Source organism: Pseudonaja textilis, chromosome 5 (assembly GCF_049901715.1).
Source record: "Pseudonaja textilis isolate UNSWEBS1 chromosome 5, rPseTex1.2, whole genome shotgun sequence".
In the NCBI taxonomy this organism is placed as follows: Eukaryota; Metazoa; Chordata; class Lepidosauria; order Squamata; family Elapidae; genus Pseudonaja; species Pseudonaja textilis.
The window spans coordinates 63,480,382-63,502,263 of NC_141994.1; the positions used below are offsets into that span (position 1 = coordinate 63,480,382).

At 39.1% G+C, this 21,882-nt stretch overlaps 1 protein-coding gene across 3 annotated transcripts in view; it reads right to left on the minus strand.

The window, feature by feature from the left end:
- Positions 1–774: 774 nt before the first annotated feature.
- The window catches only part of LMO3 (LIM domain only 3), a 114,163-nt gene continuing 93,055 nt past the window's right edge, over positions 775–21,882 (minus strand). For 2 of the 3 annotated variants that reach the window (XM_087935149.1, XM_087935148.1), the window contains exons 3-4: positions 12,310–12,435; positions 775–1,271 (exon numbers count right to left, since the gene is read on the minus strand). In XM_087935149.1, coding sequence (XP_087791275.1) covers positions 1,166–1,271; positions 12,310–12,435 — 232 coding nt within the window. In that variant the 3' untranslated portion in view covers positions 775–1,165. The remainder of the gene's footprint in view (positions 1,272–12,309; positions 12,436–21,882) is intronic. The other variant, XM_026713496.2, reaches the window with a different exon arrangement.

Consider the following 21,882-nt stretch of genomic DNA (forward strand, 5'->3'; position numbering starts at 1 on the left):
ATGCTACATTAAAATAACTTCAGAAATATTTATATATACACATATAAAATATTTTACACAACACCCAAAGGCACTGAGTTGCATTGGGGCTCAGCTCCTCATTCCCAGTTATATTGGAAATGGAGAATATTATATTTTCTTAGGGAGGGTGTGGAGCACAGCAGCCCCCAAAAGAACGAAAAACCTGCTCGGTAGAAGTTGAAAACTCCTGTCTGTAAAGTTGCTGTTGGTAGGTGACAACATAGCCATTTCCAAATAATTATGGCAAAACAGGAAATAATTTTCAATATGCAGAGTGAACGAAAAGAGCTAACATCTTTCTTTTTAAAGGGAAAAGCAACAGCAGGTTTCCAGTGATCTTCTAAAATATCTCAGAGTACAGCAATTTCAGCACTGTCGGTTGCTAGAATTATAATCTAGTAAAAAGTTAAGCAATTCTAAAGCCCACTGATTTAAACAGAAGAGTTAAGCATGCACTTAAATATGTCCTATCCATTTCAATGGAAGTAGGTACTTAACATTGGCTCAATCTCATCTGTTATTTTTAATTCGAATAGTTCAAGGGTCAATGTTGCACAGCTTCCAATACAGAGAAGAATACAATGGATTGGCTCTTAAAATTTCTTCCCCCCACACTTGCTTGTTGGTTTCACTAGAAAGATATGGCCTTTTCAAAATAGCTGGTAGATACAGAAAGCATAAATATATCATAAAGTTTAGACACCGATTGTACTAAATGCAACAATACAAAGAAGCAAACGGGAACACAAATAGTAACACAATAAAACTGTATTACATTTGTGCTTCAAATCTTACAATATATTATGTACATTAGTCCAAAATAAGCATCTCATGCCAAAGGACACAAAAGGGAAAGAAAGAAAAAAAAACCCTCCCAAAACCAGCAAGCCAAAATCAAAACTAAACTTTCAGCAGTATGTACAATATTTTTAATGGACATCCAGCTGTGAACAGGTGCAATTTTTACTACAGATAAGTGCAGTTCTCTTTTTATTCCACAGGATCATTTTCTCTCCCTATATCTATGCTATTTAGTAGGTTCTGGTGTCATTTCTTATATACATGTTAAAAAGAGAAGGAAAGGACAGAAAAAAAAGAAAAGAATGATGGGCTTCCATAATCAGAGAAGTTTGGAGCGGCTGAATCAGCGGACCTGGGGTGCGTAGCCCTCTTTCATTAAACCTTCTTCATAGTCCGTCTGGCAGAGAATCATGTTGTTCTTTAGGAAAAATTTGTCTCCCACACAAAATCTGGAAATACAAAAGGGAAAGAGATGATTCAATTTGTACTGGATCCTATGACAACGCCTCAAACCAGGAGGGGAACCTTCTTAGATGACCAACCACAGTTCTTCATATTTTTTTAAGGGTCTCTTTATATACACCCAGCCCTTTCTCCTCACAACCTCACCCCCAACAAAACTTAGAATAGCACCTAGACTTATATACTGCTTCATAGTGCTTTACAGAACTCCCTAAGCGGTTTACAGAGTCTGCCTATTGCCCCCCAACAATCTGTCTCCTCATTTTACCGACCTCAGAAGGATGGAAGGCTGAGTCAACCATAGGCCAGTGAGAATTGAACTGCTGGCAGTCGGCAGAATTAAGACACTGCATTCCAACTACTGCGCCACCATAGCTCAATATTCAAATTGGTTGTATATTTGTTTTTCCGAAGGTAGATTTCTGTATCTGTTGTTTTTATATTTGTGATTTTTTTCCTATTGTTTTATTTATTTTGTGTGGCCCTAACAGAAAGGACCGTATAAGTTCCGATTGTTGTATGCTGCCCAGAGTTGCTTTTGATAAGATGGGCAGCGACACAAGTTTGATTGATACATACATAAATAAAATATAGTTCATGGTTGGTTGTCCGAGCTTGGAAGGAGTATTACTGACCAGGATTTGGACAGATCTTTTATCCTATTATATTTGTGTGGCTTCTGCTTCTGAATGAGTGGTTGACTTATGGTAGCATTCGATCTGAACTCAGGGGCACAACCCTTCCTTTTGAACCATTCTACCAAGGTAGCCTTGCAAAGACACGGGGTGAAGCTTTGCAGAAAATACTGATTTATATATGCAGTCCTTGACTTATGACCACAATTGAGCCCCAAATTTTCATTGCTAAGGGAGATAGTTAAGTTGAATTTCATCCCGTTTTATGACAATTGTTCAATGAATCACTGCTAAGTTGTTAAGCCAATAATGTGGTTGTTAAGTGAATCTAGCTTCCCTACTGACATAAGTCAGGAGGTCACAAAAGATGATCACATGACCCCCGGGACATTTCCACAGTCATAAATATCAGTCGGTTTGCAAATGTCTGAATTTTGATCATGCGATCATGGGGATGGATGCTGCAATGGTTGTTAAGTGTGAAAAACGGTACTGTCACTTTTTCGGTACTGTCAGCGGTTGCTAAATGAATTGTCGTAAGTCGAGGACTACCTGCATCTCAATATTAATCTTTCAAAGCTCAGAAAATGTAAACACAAGATAAGTTGAACAGGGTCCGTGTGTCCTTTTTTAATACAAGAAAAGCAGCTATAGGCACAGGACAGAAGGGCAGGGTCAATGGGCTCACCCCAATTTTCTCAGTTAGGGATGGCTGGATTCACACCAGTGGGGTCTTTAGAAGGGCATGTAATCCTTGTAGGCCCCTTGTTAAAATGTTACACTAGAAAGGCTAACTAATAGAGCCTTGGGCCAGTACAAAAAATATATATTAAAGCATACATATATTCCTTTTAGTTATTAAATAGCAAAGTATTTAAACTGAGAAGTTAGTTTCAAATGAATGCATTTACTGATTACACATTTATCATTTGGCTGGCTTGATCTCCCTTCATAGCATACCTTAGAAACAGCAGTTAAATATGCAGTAATTCTCAAAATAATTTTAAGATACATTAACACAGTGCACAAAACGTTGACAAGATAAGTAAGCGGGATCACTTTAGCTAATATAATTAGTAACGGACTCATTTGCAAAATCAGAAAAAAACAACATTCTGAAATTTCACAGTGCCCCAAGCTGCAGATACATTGCATTACGTCAATATAAATTAACCACAGTTAGTTGGGCTCATACAACATGCAGAACTCTAGCCAAACAAACCACTTTATGGCTCAGTGAGATGTGAGCTTAAGACTATAGGTGAAGAAGAAGGAGCATACTCAGTTGTGGCTAAAATGTAATAACTATGTAATGACCTGGAGTGTAACACAAATGTAACAAAATCCAAAACGTAAATAAATGTCCTTTAATGCATCCAACTTGCCCCCACTGTTCAATAATTCTCAGTTGGAGATAAAACTTACTCAAAAATAGTCTTTAAAAGAAAGCAATACAGTCTGAACTTAATGAACAGATAGAGGTGAAATAAAAAACCCAAAATAAACTACAATGAAGGATAAGTAATTACCAACTTTAAGGAGATAACAAGGCACAGTCTGTTGGAAGGACACCAACCAAGATAACTTCAGCCCAAAATAAAACATGCTTTGCTTCTGGCAACACTGTGTTGTATCCATCCCTCTTGTATACAATTCTCTCCAGCTGCAACTAATGAGGGGGATCATGGCCGCTTCCTCTCTCATAAGCCAAGTTGTTCCTTCTGTTCCACCCTGTATGTCCTAGGATGAAGAGGGGATGGACCTGGTTCTTCCTCTGACTGCCCAGCCGGCCTCTGCCCTCCCCCAGCCTCCTCCACAACCCCCAGAGCCACACCTCCACTCCCTGTAAGCTGTTCCTCCTCTCCCTCAGAGTCCGACTCTACCAAGGGCATGACAAAGTCATAAGCCAAAACCGCCCATAATAAACAGAAATAATTTTACAGTGAAAGCAAATTTCCAAGAAACTGGATGAAATGATACACCTGATGTTAGCTATTTATCTATCGCTTCCATTCATGCGACACATATGGATGCAACCAAATTAAGATCTATGTCACCATGGGGAGAGCAGAAAAATATTAAGCAATGAAAGCTTTGTAGGGTTCCTTCTATCCACATCTTTTTCAATCCAAAATTGGGGCTCGAAAGAGGTAAAAACCGACCTTTTTACAGAAACCCAAACTGTCTAGCATGGTGGCATGAGTAGACGGTTTCTACAAAGGGTCTACTTCCCCCCCCCTCCTTCAAAAGAGTGATCCCTTTAAATGCAGACTGGAGAAGAGAACTTGCCCCCAGACTCAGCCAGGGGCCTTCAGCCTACAGCAGAATTTAGCTAATGAATGATGCCACTGGGGTTGGTGGCATCATAATCGGTTTGTTACAAGAGCTCCATCTATAAAAACACCCTTAGAGGAACTGCCTGCTGCAGTCCAATTAAATCAAAAAAAGAGTCACCCAAATGAACTTTTTTTGTTGTTGCATTGATGCGGACAGATGAAAATGCCTTTGCTTCAACTAATTACCCACCTTGGTCTAGAAAGCATTCTTTAATTTGGCCTTGGATTACAATGTCCTTACTCTCTCGCCGACCCTCCCCTCTTCCAAACCGCAACATTTTGGACCCAATTAAGAGCTGAAATAAATGCATGCATTGTTTACAGTACATTGAACAACAGAGTAGCTATGGGAATAGGCTGTATATGTACTTAATTGCAACAATTTAACCTTCAAATAGCAGGGTCTGGTGGAGCTGACCCAGGAAAAGTACACAGAATTATATGCGTTGACCTGCCCAACCTCTGATAGCGGCTCCCTCGTATTTTATTAGTCAGTCACTCTCTAATGATGCTGGAAGCCGAAATCTGAAGGAATTGTCACCGAGTAAATTGTATACTGAAAAGAGGCCTTTAATGCTTTGTGAAGTTGTGAGGTTTTAAATGGAACAGCAGTTGGACTGATTTACATTTGTAAAGATTGGAATGCTAGACAAACAGCGAAGCCATTTATTTTCCAACTGGGTAGCTTTGGAAATTTATCCTTATGCTTGCTAAATAGAGAGAAGGGGAGAAAATAGTGTAATAAAAAAAGTGCATTGAAAAGAATTAGCTCGGCTCCCAAAGGAAAATTGGACTGTTTATTTGTGGGGTCTCACTCTCTCTCTCCCACCCCTCCCTCCCCCCTCCCCAAAAAAAGCCTCCAGACTTCAACCCACATTCCTTTTTCTTTCTTTCTTTCTTCCATTCGCGGATTAAAATCCATTCTCCATAAACACAGATTATAAAATGATCCTGAAAATGCTGGAGTTATTTATGGACAAATCAGTCTCACCAAACAGGGTCTTATTTCCCAATTTGTGGTCTCTTGCAGCCTATTTTTATATTTCATTATATTTCTTACAGAACAAAGCTAAGAGACCAACCAAGGGAGCAAATCTTCTTTTATAGCTTCTCTTTCTTTTGCGTCTGGGGCGGCATTTCTTGTCCTGTGCAAAACACAATCAGGTTCTTGCCCTTTGAGGAAATATTCATCCCTCCCCCCCACTCCCATGTATAATTAGAAAAAAGCGATCCATGAAGATGCACAAACTATCATCTAAATATAAAACGTGGAAGGGAAGTGTGAAATCCCATTCATAGGCGATTCCATCGCTTATGTTAGAAAAAACTGGAGAGCTTGAGCGATTCTTTCACATCATTCAGTGGACAAAAAGACAAAAACACAACAGGAGTTTCACTTTTCCCTTGACAAGCATCATGGTGGGAGATAGCACAAGATGCCATTTCTCTGTAAAAGTCCACTGATGAAGTCCATCAGATCCAAGGACCATAGGGCTGAAGTAGGCAGAATTTGTACCACATCTCTCTCTCTCTCTCTCTCTCTCTGTCTCCCTCTCTCTCTCCCTCCCTCCCTCCCTCCTTCCCTCCCTCTCTCTCTTTCTCTCTCCCCCCCACAATTCTAATTAAATTTCCTACCCATACAAGTTCACAGGGGAGAACAGGAGAAATGGCTAAAAACAGCCAAGCAAGGGTTGACTGATTTATATTTAAGACACAGCTAAGAAATCCCAGAATAGTAGTCTAGACTGAAAAGCTGAAAGAGCACCTCAGAAGAAGTCTATGACAAGCCACGATCCTGATATTGCCCGCATAATCAGCAGGGACCGAGCACAACTCACCTTTTCCCCCTGCTTGCAAATCTATTTCAAGATCGTATCTAAAAGGGAGTGTGTGCAGTGGCCTCTTTTCACTTCACATCCTATCAACTGGAGCAGTGGAATAGTGTTAGCAATTCTAGCAACTGGAGCAATGCTAGTGTTGAATAGGAAATGCTACTGCTGTATGTTGAATGAGAAATTCTGGGCCCTTCCCATTTTGAAACCAAAGAAGGCGGCTATTTGGCATTCCAAGACAATGGCCAGAAGTCACAAGCAGAAGTCTGGAATGGGATCATAGGCTCTTTAGAACAAGGACAAATGGAAGGTCAAAGAAAGTATCTCTTCAGCCATATTGAATAATGGGTTTCTAATCTTCAGAAAACTGGTTCTATGTGGAGAAGACAACACAGAGTTCCCTTTCAGTAAATCAGTTAGTAAATACAGTTGCTTTATGTAAATAGTTTGTAAACCAGTTTCCTGGTCTGAACCCCTTGAGAAACTTAGTTGACAGGTAAGTTTGTGATGATGCTGGTGAGAGAAACAAGGGGGGAGGGTAGAATAAGATTGTTTTGCCACCAGTAAACCTTGACGTAGACTACCATCACCTATCACGTATAAACTTTATGTTTGGAGGGCCTATTGGAAGTTTCCAATTTCTACTTTTCGTATTTAAAACTTCTTCCATTATAAAATAAATCTCCACCATGCATTTTGACTTAAGGGTTTTGCATTTTTGTGGGATGAAAAATTAAGAAGAGATTGTTAATTGCTGTTCTTGCCTTCAATGAAGCCTTAAAAATAGCAAATCCCTAGTTTTCAAAACATAAAAACACTAATCTTTAGTAGTTTTCTTCATACATTTTGTCTTTTCTATCTTCCAACAAACTCTGATTGGGACCTACTGTATGAAGGCAATGCAGAGGCAGCTCACAAAAACTTAGCCCTTTTTTTTAGAAAAGATGTCCTGATTTTTTGGTACAGTAAATTAACATGTCCCTCTACCAATATCTATGCAAAAAAGGAGATTAGCAAACAAAACTGAGCCAGCTCCCTTGCCTACAACCTACTGTAACTTCAAGTCTTATGCTTAAGACTAATAACATAAATAAATTAAATTCTCAACATGCCTACAAAGATGAACTGAAAGGCTTAAACCAAATTTTTCTTTAAAAAACCAGCAGTTCAGGAGGCATGATTCTGCAATTGAAGAAATAAAATGTCACAACCCAGATGTATTTTTTTTAAAAAAAGCAACACAATAACAGCAGCTTGACTGACTGTAGCTTCAAATAACCCTAGCCAGAGTTGTGGGATTACCCAAACCTGGAGCTGTTTTCCAATGGATGTCTCTATTTATATTTCCATTCTCATTCATGGAAGGGTTTATAAAACCACATCCAGGGTTTATATAAATTTTAATCCAGCTGAGAGCCAGGTGTGGCTGCAAGGTATGGCTTGCGATGGAATGGTCAAAACTCTACCTGCTCTTGTGCCTGACTTTGATCACATCATCACCTTGACTTTTTAGGACCATACCTTGTGATGCATGAACGTCTGGGAAGAATCTGTGCTGGAATACATAATAATTCACAGCATACTTCTAATAATTGCCTTGTCTCACTTGAAATTTCTACTATCAGATGATCTGGTCATGATCTACAGGGTTTGGGATATATCTTCCAAGTTTGGACCTCTCCTCTTCTGTACTCTGAAGGTTTACAAAATTTAATCCCTGCTTTGGTAGTAGAAGCCATAGCCACCATTGTATTTCCTCTTGTAACAAGGTTTTCAAAGTGGGGGGGGGGGGAGGAGAAACCCACTCCCCAATCCAACCTTTCTCTCCCAAGCTTTAAGAAACTTTGCCTCATCTTTTGTTCTGGGGTCCAGTTCTGCTTTTTCAAAAAGCAATTGGACTTTGTTTTTTCCTTGAAGACATTTCTCTTCTCATCCAAGAAGCTTCTTCAGTTCTGACTGAACTGAATTGACTGAACTGAAGAAACTTCTGAGAAGTGAAATGTCTTCAAGGAAAAACAAAGTCCAGTGGCCTTTTGAAAAGGCACTTTTGGGATAACCAAGGCCTGGATGACTGAGAATCTCCATAAACATTTTGTTCTGAGGGTATCAGAAATTACCTGCCTTGCTTGACTGCTGGAGATTAGTTGTCTTCTCCCAGTAAAGAGCTTTTATCTTACAGAGGATGAAGCGAGAAGACAATAACTAAGTGGTAATTATGCATAACCAATGCTAAAGATATGCAGCTGAGGCCCGGAATAAATGAAGCGAACAAGTAGAGGTACGTATTAAGCACATTTAATAAAGACCCTGGAAAAGTGTTTGGAAGAATGACAATGGGAGCGACTTTTGAGTCTCAATTCAAAAGAGGCTGCAATTATTTCTTACTTGAGCAGATCCTCCTCTTGGTAGGGTAAAGACTGACCTTATTTTGAATGCAGACTCTTTAGTTCTGCACCAAAACAAGCTTGATGTATAGGAACTGTAAATGGCCCTGTAACTTCTAATTGCTTAGCATTATTACATTGTTTAAACAGTGGTTATTACTTGTCTGATATTTTAATTTTCTGCACAACATGATGAGAAAGGTCAATTTAGCTTTGTTTTAGAATGTAATTGTAGAAAGCTGTAATTATGGCAGCTGCACAATTCACACTTGCATGGGGGAGGAGGGTTACTACAGTTGGGGGGGGGGGGAGAACTTACTACAACCCTATCAAAGAGAGCTTGGGTTGATTCTCCCATTACTTTACTGTCCCATGCTAATTGCTTCTGGTTACCATCCCTTTTTGCAGGTTCTTTTTCCCAAGGAAAGCCAACGTGGATGCGTGCACCAGATATACATATACATACTTGCTCTTGAAATAGAATTTAAATGTTTGGCATTGCATCATCTGAAAAACCCAATTGATGTAAAAAATAGGCAGGTTAGGAATTTGCCTCGTAAAGGAAAGGGTAAATACAGGTAATCTTCAAATTACGACAATTGACCCCAAAATTTCTGGCTTTAGTTGCACTATAAATGAACTGAAATTAAGAATATATTTTGAAAAAAATATGATCTGTTGGTTTATGACTGATAAAAAGACTTGCTTTGATAAAACTCTCAATCCAGGGTGGCCCTGGTCCCTGAACCCTTTTCTTTTTAAAAATCTCAACTGATCAGTTCTCTTGCAACTACTTCCTCTGAAACTGGTTCCAAGCACACATACAAATTGTGTTTCTTTTCATAAATTGTAGTATTGCCCTCTTTCATGCCACCAGGTTTGTTTTCACTGCTGTTAACAAGAAAAGGTAATCCAAAATGGTTCCAACCTGCCCACATCTCCTCGTGTGAATTCAGATCTCTATTGTAAAGCAGACTGAGGAGAAAGCAAATAAATTCTGCAGTATATTTTTTTTTTCGGGGTATGGAAATGTGATGGCTCATAGACTTTGCAGCAAGATAAAAGGGGTTCACTTTGGCAGAATTTTAATTGCAGAGATTGAATTCAATCCAATATTTCTACTACTACTATCTTCTTTAATTTAAGCTGTGTACATATACGTGTGTGTATACGTGTGGGTGAGAGAGAGAGAGAGAGAGAGAGAGAGAGAAAACGAGAGAACCTCTAGTGAGGCTTAGGGTCTTATTCATTATTTTGTATCAATTTAAAACCTACTTTTCATCATTAAAATCGAATCTCAAAGCAGTTTGAGGGAGGGGAGAGAGCTCAACATTGGACCACTGGGACTATTTCTTCCTATGGAAGGCAATTTTCTCTAGGAATAAGGTTAGGGAAATTAAGATATAAATATGATTATGCCTGATACCTTCAGTCCCAAAGAATCTCTAGTCTCTACTCCCATAATTTTTTTTCTTAATAAAAAAAGGAATATCTCTTTTGAGTTGAATTTGACTCTGGTGATTTTCTGGTTACATCCATCTAATTTTCTCAGAATATGGAAATTATTTTCCTTAATATATTTCAGAATATATATTTCACCTTCCTACTCCAGTGTCCTGAGTTTTCCTGCTAGTTTCCCTTCTTGGAAGTAGTAAGGTCTACCTCTGCTTTTAAAGATCAGTAAAGGTTGGGAACTTGGGCAGACCTTATGTTCTTGAGAAGTATTCCTAACTCTTATAATTGATAAAGGCAAAATAAATGTTTTTTTAAGGCTTTATGGCTTAAACCACATTGTTTGATTGACTGATTACGTGCCATCAACTCATTGCTGACTCTTAGCAACCACAAAGATTTTCTCCGTGATTTAAAGCATAGCTCCACTGATGCTGATCTTCTAAAGAGCCATATACTAATCCCTCTTCAAATTTCATGAAGAGTAATAATCTCCTGCTATAAATTAGAGCTTAATTTTCTATTGCGTCTATTGGAGTGTCATCATGTAAGATTATGCTTTCCATGTATGTAGAATTAATCCTTGCCTTTTTCAGTGCTTCTCTTGGTCTTCCACCATAAGCCAGCAGCTCAATTTTTACCCATGAATTACATGCCATTTTTTAGACGAAACTTCCTAAACCTGGCGCCCTCCAAAAATGTCTTGGATATGACTGAGACTATATGAGAGTTTAAATATCTGGTGCTGAGAGAATGCCATCTTAGGCAAATGTGGTTAAGTAGAAATTAAACATAAATAGAAAAATGGAAGAGGCTTGCCTGGAATGAAGTTTAACCAATATCTATGCACCCTAGTGTAAAGAACTAGTAAGAACTTATTTTGTTATAGGAAACTGGAGTTGTTTTCAAGAAATGTGAATTTTTCCTTTAATGGTTTACTTATGCTTCCATTGTAAATTTTAGCACAGCCTCACACGGAGCTAAAAAAAGACTAAAATACTAAAAATGGTGGATAATAAAGTTTGAAGTTCAAGTTTTAGCAATAGCAATAGCACTTAGACTTATATACCGCTTCACAGTGCTTTACAGCACTCTCTAAATGGTTTACAATGTCAGCATATTGTCCCCAACAACCTGGTTCTCTTTTTACTGATCTTGGAAGGCTGGAGGGCTGAGTCAGTTTTAACTCTAGATTCCAAAAATATGAACCTAATCCAAATTTGCAAGGCTTCTCTCCAAGATGCCCCAGGACAAATGAAACAGTTCTCTAAAAAGAACGAGCAGGCACCACTTTAAATTCCTGCTCGGAAATGAGGGTTTTTAGCCACCAATTTTAACTATATAAGCTCATCTTTCTTCAATCTGGCGCCCTCAAAATTCCCAGGGGGGCACAGGAAGCCTATGAATAGGGATAATGCTAGATCCACTAAGTCCATGATGGTGAACCTGTGGCAAGTGTGCCAGAAGTGGCACGCAGAACCACTTCTGCCAGCACCCATGATGCAGTGCATGTGCAGGGGGGGCAGGGGGAGTGCACATGCATTGCATCACGGGTGCAGGCACGCGAGGGAGCACTTTTGGCATGCAACATGGAAAAGGTTAGCCATCGATGCACTAAGTCCTCACTATGGTGTTCCCTTCCCGTGTGCTGCACCTGAAAGACATCAACAAGTAGGATCGTCTGGTTTCAGAGGTGTCAGCCCCTTCTTCCTTTTGCTACTCAGTGGATGCTAGACGCTTCTGCTCACTTTCTCAGAAACCCGTGGCAGGTTGTTCATTGCAAGGCATAGCCTAATCCAAGTTACGATTAAATTGGGAAGTAGAGCAGATGAGAGTAGATAAGCCTGAGATTCATACCCATAATGAGATACTCTGGTTCAGGATACACCTGAATACCCACCCGAAGGATGGGATGGAATAAAGAAGCCATTTTCCTTATATCTTACTTTGTTAACCAAAGTAAATTCAGCCCAGAGCCCATTGGCAAAATCTCACGCCTATGGGCTCTTCTTTTCTAAACAGAGCCAATTGGCAACAGCCCATGGAAATGCATTGCAAAGTCTGATAATAAATTTAAATTTACTAGCTGGAGCAGTGGGGTTGTGCAGTGAGCCAGAACAGTCGTGGTTGATTGATTGGCGTGTGGGCTCCTGCATGAGGCAATCTGTGCTGTGATTGGTTGCTCTGGGTGTGGAGGGGGCGTTCCCCTTTTCCCTGCCTTTTTTCTCCTGTGTGCTCTGTGATTCACCTCACGACGCTCCTGTTTGCCCGACTAGCTTGTTGGCTGTAAATATAGGTGTAAAACGTATTTTATATAAAACTCCAAGTTTGTGTCAGCGTCTCTGGCTTCATTTGGACCCTTGGATTCCCTGACAGCGTCTCTTACCTCTGATTACACAGCTGACACGCAAAACAGTCCAAGTGGTAAACGTTGTCCTTGGCTCTCATCACCATCTCAAACGCGGGGATAAGCTTGCTACAGGCCGCGCAGTTTCCAGTCACACCAAATAACCTGCCAATGGTGGGGACAGAGAAAGAAAGAAAGGTTGGCTCAGCAAATAAAGAAGGCGCCCAAAGAATAAATCAGAATAGAGCTAGATGGGACCTTCGAGGTCTTCTAGTCCAACCCCCTGCTCAAGCAGGAGACCCTGCACCGTTTCAGACAGGTCCAGTCTTTTCTTAAAAATCTCCAGTGATGAGATTCCGAAGGCAAAGACGTCCCACTGGTTAATTGTTTGCAAATAAATCATCTACCATCCTAACATAATGTTTACCACTTGTCTCTAGAAGAACTGTTATTAATCTGAAGTGCATTAAAGTCTGACCCCTTCAAGATGGGAGGGGGGGAAAGAAAGTAAAAAAAAAAAGTCACATTAGTGAGCAGTACACACGCAGCCATCGGTTTGAAAATGCAGCACGAAAAAGGCTGAAGATTTGAAGACAGCCATGGGACCGCGTTGCAAAAAACTGTGGCCTTGGTGCTGTTTATTTATAATATGCATGCACTTGAGCATAAGAAGAAATAATACTTTGGGCCTGGTGGGGAGAAGCGAGTCTCCCAGTCATTTTTGACACCTAGTGCTAAAAGCTTTACTATTATTAGAGAACGGTTTATGAAGAAGTCATTTAAAGTGTCAGAAAGCATTAGTGGTTCATGTACCTTCCAACCCTAAGAAATGCTTATAGCTATGATTATGTTATAGAAGGAGCCTATTAAAGTAAATGAGGCAGTCAACTATATACAGCCGCATTAGAAATGCCAGTATATTATACTGCGGGAGCAATTTTAAAACTCTATTGAAATGTTTTAACTTTAAGCTCTGCCATGCTACTCTTTGTTCCAAGACATTGAAAGGAGAAGAATGGACATCACCTTGCTAGTTATTTGTTTGTATTTACTTTTCAATGTTTGAACCGCCCATCTCCCTTAGATGTTACTTCTCCAGGAAACCCCAACGATGTGATTCTGTCAGTGGGGCAGGTGACCCTAGGCTGATATGGAAGCACTCACATGGCTAGAAGTGTGACTGTTATCTTTTGCCATCATGGGGTGATAATGGTTTTTTGTGGGTTTATCTTGTGGATCTTTAATGCTGTATGTGAGTTGAGCAGCCATATAAATTTAATATATGAACAGATAATTAATAAAAGACACCTTAAACCGACTCCTATCTTTATCACCTAAGGGTCCCAAATGGACCACCCTTAACCATAAGACTTTGATTCACGCATCACCAAGATAATACAGTAGCCAGAAAACAGATTATAATAAAGCTCATTAAAATAATAGCACTCCATGGGCCAAACGTCTGTTAAAAATAGATTTTAGGGCTTGCTTGCTTACTTACTTTTTCCTGTTTTTATTATTTTTGTAAATAACTCAAGGCAGCAAACATCTCCAACACACCTTCCTGCTCCTATTTTCCTCACAACAACCCTGTGAGGTGAATTGGGCTGAGACAGAGTGACTGGCCCAAGGACAACAAGCCGGCTTCCATGCTTAAGGCGAGGCTAGAACTCATTGTTTCCTAGCGATTGGTACAAAGTCACCCAGTTGGCTATCATGCCTAAGGCAGGACTAGAACACACCATCTCTTGCTAATTGGTCCAATGTCATGCAGCTAGCTTTCACGGCTAAGGTAGGACTAGAACTCACCGTCTCCCACTTTCTAGCCTGGTACCTTAACCACCAGACCAAACTGGCCTGCTTCCATGAGAAGATTGCTGGAGCCAATGTTTCTTCCAAGGACAAAGTATTGTCTTATTAAAAGGACAATATTAAAAGGATGTCTTGGTAGCTTGTCCAGTTCTGTGTACCTCACACAGAGGAGACATGAACAGCCCCCCCTCCAGATGATTGGACTAGACCGAATAAGCAAACTCATGCTTGGCAAGTTTTTCCTTAAGTCATGCTGGATGGCTTTATAGGTACGTAACTCATCCTTTGAACTGAAACTGGAAACTTGAGATAGCCAGTGCAGGATGGGTGTTATTCTACAATAGCAAATTTCCCCAGCTAGTAGCCTACCCAACCATCCTAGTCTTTTTAACCTGATTTATTTATTTTTTACTTGTAAGGCTTAACTCTGTTTTTAAGCTTTGCTTTTATTCATGCATTTATACGATTTGATTACGGCATTGTAAAGACAGGTGAGGTAGTAATTTAATAAATAACAGTAAGTAAAAATTATACACTACCCATGCAGCTACTAAGTCCACTTCACTAGCAACCCCACACTGTGTACGTGGGCAGTGTAATTATCATCACAGAAGTATTCAGCCTTACATGTTTCTATCAAGCCTAGCAAGTTAGCCTAGAGGGGAGGTGTGAGGTCAAACAGACAGACAAGCTATCCGATGGAAATAACTCCCTCTCCAACACAGAGTAAGAAAAATGCACATTCCTTCAATATTCATTTATCTCTGAAGCAGGGAAGGAGGAGGAAAAACAAAACTAGATTTAAGAGAGTGATGAGAAAGCAGATTGATGGAGATATGTTGCTGCTAGTGTTGTGTTGTCTGGGGATATGTTTGACAATAAAGGTACAGAACAGAACAACAGAGTTGGAAGGACCTTGGAGGTCTTCTAGTCCAACCCTCTGCCCTATATTACTTTAGTCAAATGATTATACAGTCTTTTCTTAAAAGCTCCCAGTGATGAAGCATCCACAACTTCTGAAGTCAAGCCGTTCCACTGGTTAATTGTTTTCACTGTCAAGAAATTTCTCCTTAGCTCTAGGTTGCTTCCTTCCTTGATTAGTTTCCATCCATTGCTTCTTGTCTTGTCTTCAGATGCTTGGAAAAATCTTCTTTGTGGCAGCTCCTCAAATATTTGAAACACTGCTATCATGTCACCCCAGTCTTTCTTTTCACTTTTACCCAATTCCTGCAACCATTTTTCATGTTTTAACTTCCAGGCCCTTAACTGTCTTTGTTGTTCTTCTCTGCACTATTTCCAGAGTCTCAACATTTTTAAATATGTTTTTTAATAAACTGGATGCAGTAGACCAAGTGTGGTATTACTAAGGCATTATAAAGCAGTGGTAAGATCATTGGGTGATTAGGACTCTGTTAACCATTTGCAAAACAGATATGTTTGTATACCAATAAGTTAAGCCACCTAGACACTTGAATGCATTGTTCAAAACTGTACCACGGTTGTTTTCCCCCAAAATGGATATTACAAGAAATAAACTAGCTCTCCACACATGTAGGAAGAATGGTTATTTTGGAATGCTACATTATAAATTTTGGGTTTGGGCTTAACTCATGGCCCATGTTTGTTATCGGGGCAAATGTGAAGCTACTTAATATATCTAAATAGCCTTTTTTTTTTTAAAAAGGAACTGCTATTCTTTGTGCACAACCTGCTAATGCCATTTGCAAGTATGATAGAAAATAGATGAAAATGCCACAGCCGCCCCTTTGCTTTTTTTGCTCTTCAACATCAGGCTGACAGCAGAAAAATATAATGGCTCTCCAGGGAAATACCAAATTAAAAACAGTTTTAAGGTAATGAATTCAAAGGTGCTACACGAGGAATCTCGGGACTGACAACACAGACAATGAATATGAAACCTGTTTTGTAAATCTGCACCACCCAGGCCGAATTCAATAGGTTCTGATTCAGTAAGAATTCCTCGCTATGCACAATTTGAATAACATCCCAGCATATACCCACAGATCCCCCTTCCCCACACACATATCTACACAAAACACACAAACAATTCTTACTACATGCGACTCACACCTAGCTACATTGGGCTGCAACTCCAGGAAGCATGGCCAAATCCTATTATTTTGAGAATTGTAGAAATTGATGCCCAGAATGAAGGAAAGCATCATTTGAAAGGTTGGTTTTAGTCATTTTTTTATGTCCTGATCTATCCTTCCTTCCATGAAACTGATGATGTTACCTAATTTGGCAATGAAATGTTTGCAAGAAAACCAAAATGCTCAGACAGCACCAAGGACCTTCCAGTTCAACCCTGGACCTATAAATATTCTCTTCTTTAAATGTCAGTCTGTACAATAAACTTTTAGCATGACTTTGTTCTGCTTCAACAATTGCTATCCAGCCTGACTTGAACATTGTGATGTCTCATAATCCTAAGTCTGACAGCATTACACAAATCAGCCTGGACTGAGGGAAATTTGTTACCAATAGCCCTGAGACACATGAAACAGGCCCTCAATGAAGCCAGGAGGTATTGTATTGTATTGCTCCGTGCCATCATAGGCATTATTCTTCGTTGGAACTTACTAAACAGATGGTTAATTATTGTTGATTCCTTACTCTGAGTACTTTAATTGGGCAACCAAATGGATTCAGTGACCCAAATTCTCACTTTCAACAGTCGGTTTGTACACACATCTGGGCTAAACTGAATGACTTGTAATACATCAGCACTTCAATATTGAAATGACTGAACTGGAAACTGTAGATACAATTCTTCTTTTTATTTTAATCTAATGTTAAGATAAACTGTCTATTACACAGGTAGAAATCCAGATGCTCCATTTGGTGATGACCAAGGGATTGTCTAGTCCAGGTCATAATATGAAACGAGGCCTTCTCGGTGGCTGCACCAACATTGTGAAATGGCTCCACCAGGCTCTTTCCAGCTTTATTTTTCTGGTTCATGGTTAAAAAAAGAACAAACCTCAGTAGCCTAAACTTTTGGAATTAAATGGTTATCAGCAGGGTGTGTGTCAATTTGGTTATTTTATTTATTAAGCAAATTTATATGGCTACCCATCTCCTGCAAAGTAACTCTGGGTGGCGTACAACACAATCAATTTTCTCAAAATAGTGAAAGTGACTAAGTGATTGAATCCTGCTCCTTTTTAACGGGTGTATGATACATGTTAAAAGGGGTGGGTGGGTGGATTCTGATTGCCCAGTAGGATCCTCTATTTTGGTGGTGTTAGCCCCTCCTATAGGCACCCCTGTGTGAGAAGCTGAGCTCCTGTTACAATTCTGCCTTTGTTGGCTTGTAAAATGTGCTTTAATTCTACTTGGCTTTATTCAATGTATTTTCATTTTATTTTATGACGTTGTGATTTTACAGCTTTGGTCAGCCACAAATAATACCATAAAACCTTTATTACAGCCAAAGGCCAGCAAAATAAACTTTTGATAAACAATGATTAAGGACAACAGATAGTTTTAAACAAAACCCCTAATAAAATGCCTGTGAGTCATGGGGTAACCTAAATACAAGAATAAAATTAATCCATAATTTTGCAAATCTGCAGTGAGATTATGAAGGCGATACCATTGAAAACTTGCAATGACATCCCACAATCTGGCTATTTTATTTTTTTCTCAGATAGCATAGTAATGCCCAAATCTTGAAAAATGGCTGACCTTTGGTTTTTATAGTGTTGTGAGTCTCTGTCAGTGATGAATATACACACACAAAAAAGGCCTGAGCAGAAACTTAAAAAAAAAAAAAATTAAAGTCAACCAAAACCTCAGCCAATTGCTGACAGTCCTTGACATACGACCACAACTGAGTCAAAATTTCTGTTGCTTCACAGTTGTTAAGTGAGTTTTGCCTCCTTTTAAGACTTTTCTTGCCATGGTTGTTAAATGAATCACTGTAGCTTTTCAGTTAGTACCACGGTTGTTAAGTGAATCTGGCTTCCCCACTGACTTTGCTTGTCAGAGGGTTGCAAAAGGGGATCAGACCCTTGGACATTGCAACCATCATAAATAGGAGTCAGTTGCATTGGCAATTAGAGAGCACGAAGAAAAAGGATATTATAAAATATGGGATTTATTTTATCAATGGCTAGATAGGAAAATAGGGAAATGAAACACATTATAATATAAATATAACCTAATAGTAAAGATAATACAATGAAATCATATAACTGATTGCTATGGAAAGTATTACAATTTGCTCGAAAAGGATGAAGTAAATTTGTAAAGTCTAATGATGATTTAATAATAAGACAACATGATATGGATAGGTTTTTTTTTACAATATGAATCTTAATCTAAACTTAAGAGGGGAAGACTGTTGATATTATGCACAAGAGATATGTACCAACCGACACACTGTATAATTGAAAGGTTTTATTTGTTTTGTGTTTGTTTATGTTTGTTGTTAAAAATAAAATTCAAATAAATAAATAAATAAAAATAAATAAATAAATAGGAGTCAGTTGCCAGGCATCCGAATTTGGGTTGTGTGATTGTAGGGATGCTGCCATAGTCATAAGGGTGTAAATTAGTCCTGAGTCACATTTTCCATGCTGTTGTAACTTTGAACGATCACTAAATGAACTATTGTAAATACAGGCTGTGTTTGCCTACATTAATATGTTCCACACGGTCTTTCTCAAATTGTAACATTCAATTGTAACATGGTATACTGCCTTTTCAGTTAGTTTTATCCTTGGTCAGGTTTTTCTTGGCTTAGAATAGTTCAGGAACCCATTCGTTTGTCAGTCCACACATAGTGTGAACCCAGACACCGGATTAATTCTGCAACCAAATTAAGGGTGTTCCTATTCTTCTGGCCTGACAGGGCTACATGGATTAAATGAACCTGTTTCACTCCCCCCAACAATTTTGAAGAGCAGGAATACGTTTCAGCCAGAGGTGGTATTCAGTAGGTTCTGACCAGCTTTGGAAAACCGGTAGTGGAAATTTTGAGTAGTTTGGAGAACCGGCAAATACCACCTCCGACTGTCCCCCGTCCCCATCTATTCTCTGCCTCCCGAGTCCCAGCTGATTGGCTGGGTTTTCTTTTATTGCCTTGCCCAGGAGAACAGAACTGGAAAGCAGGTTAGTGGGGTGAGGAGGGAATGGAGATTTTACAGTATCCTTCCCCTGCCATGCCCACCAAGCCATGCCACATCATGCCCACCAAGCCATGCCATGCCATGCCCACAGAATTGGTAGTAAAGAAATTTGAATCCCACCGCTGGTTTTAGCTGTGTCTAAAACAGTTGTTTAATTTTAAATTGAGATTAACAATAAATAAAAAATAAATAAATGTCTGTGTTTCCACAGCACACTATGTCCAAAAATATTGTAACTCATGTTATGGTTTACCCTCACAACTGATTTGCATAATTTGTTAAGTCAATCTTCCTCATCATCTACTAACTCAGGAATTGTCCAATGCAAGTTTAACCTGTTCCTAACACACTGTGTAAATCAAATATATCAGATACCACTAGGATATCATTGAGGGTAACTGCACTCATTTCTCTTGGGGAAAATCTGGTACCTTTTAAAGAACATTTGATTATTAATGCCTCTGATACTGCGACAAGCAACTAACTCTGAAATCACTATTTTTTTTTTAAAAAAAAACTAACTAGGGTCTCACTGGATTAAATGAATCCCCTACAGCTTTGTTAGGAAGGAGGGAGATTGGTAGACAAAAAGAAAATCCAGAGTTATGATGGAAAAACTGTAAAGGCATAATACTATAAGTACAGGCCATCCTTGACTTACAAACGCAAGTTCATTGCTAAGCAAGGCCAATGTTAAATGAATCATGCTCCATTTTATGACTCTTTTTGCCATGGTTGTTAAATGAATCACTATGGCTATTAAGTAAATGATGCAGTGATTAAGTGAATTTTGCTTCCTCCATTGACTTTGGTTGTTAGAAACACCCAGGGACAGTTGCCAATGATAATCCCACGACCTTGGGACAATGCAAACATTGTAAATACATGATGGTTGCCAAGCACCTGAAGTTTGATCACGTGACTATGGGGATCAACGGTCATAAGTGTGAGAATTGGTGATGTCACTTTTTTCCATTGCCATTTTAACATTGAACAGTCATTAAACAAACGGTTGTAAGTCAAGAATTACTTATACAGACTATACAAGCTTCTGTAAACAGGGTCTTCTATCAAGTCTCAAGAATAGAAGGTGGATCAAATTAAAATAAGAAAATCATTCCCACTCTTTACTAATACTGATGATGTTACCTAGTTGGGTAATGAAATGTCTGCAAGAAAACAACCAATCTCAGAGAGCACCAAGCACCCTTCATTTCAATCCTCAGATACAAATATTCTCCTTTATTAGAAAGAAATTTATCCTGATTATTATTTTCTTAAAATAAGGCCACTGTTTAGCATAGAATGTTATATTACATATTGAAATAACATTAATCATAATACTTCTATAAAACAATTGTCATGCTATATTCTTTTTGAGGGATTTATGGCCAGTTACTACTTTGTAGTGGACTGTTAGATGCCTTCACAAAACTTTTGTTGAATAAAAAAAGAGAGGAGAGTTCTGTTCTGCTTTCAGTATTTGGAAGAAAAGTGAACTATAAATCCAACACAAAAATAAAATGCTGGGATGAATAACTGCACTTTCATCCAGCATTTAAAAAACGTTTTAAGATGGGGTTTATTCAACCAACTTGCATCATCCAAACACAGCTGTAGTGTTCATGCACATACAAGGCCCCAAGAAATAAACTTTATTTATATATTTCAACATGACTTTTGAGATGGAGAAAACCACTGATTTAGATTTGTCCTGTTGCATGAGGGTTCTTATTATTATTGATAGGACTTTTCCTTTTTGATCAAGTATTATTTTTGTAATTGTTTTAAAATAATTTAAAAATAATTTTAATTATGTTTAGACATGCATTGTAAATTGTGTAGAATTGGTCTTTAAACAGAGCAGCATACCAGTCTGATATAATAAATAAATAATACTCTAACATGGTCGTCCAGTCTTATAAGCACTATAATAGCTTAGTATGATAATTTAATTCACACATGTTGAAACATGTGGGTTTCTGTGGGTGGATTCCCACATGTGAGAGGGTTCCTTAACTAAAACTGATTACAAACAACTAAATCCCATTTAGTCTCTTGCATCCAGGAGCAATATGATGGGATTGTAGATCTGGTTGACAAGGATCTTGATTTATCACTTCATCGAACATCTTGGGGATATATTAAGATATGCACAAATTATTAAGGAGAAAACACTTTCTCAAATATTGGGAATGCTCAAACTTAGCATTTGGTTTCCATCAGAGGACAGGGAAATAGTCTTGGGAAAGTCACAATCATGCAGGAGAGCTGTAAAGCCACCCTTGTGTTGTGGTTCACCGGCAGCCTATGCAGATGGCAGTGGAATCGGACAGTGGGGAAGAAAGGAGATCAGTCCAGGAGTCTAGCGAGGACTCAGACAAGGGTCCTGCGTCTGATGCAGAGATGGGGCCAGGACCATCTGGGAGTGGGGTGCTGCCTCCGGAGCCTTCAGAGTCTGGCAGCAGTGAGGCAGAGGACCCAGGGGAGCCTGTTCCCAGTGTGCATGTGCGCAGAGCTGCTAGAAGGCAAGAGCAGCTGTAACAAAAGAGGCGACTTGGGAGTAAGGCTGGGAGGTGAATGCCCCTCCCATAAGGTATATAGGACAGGCAAAGATGACAAAACCTTTGCAAGAAGCAAAGTC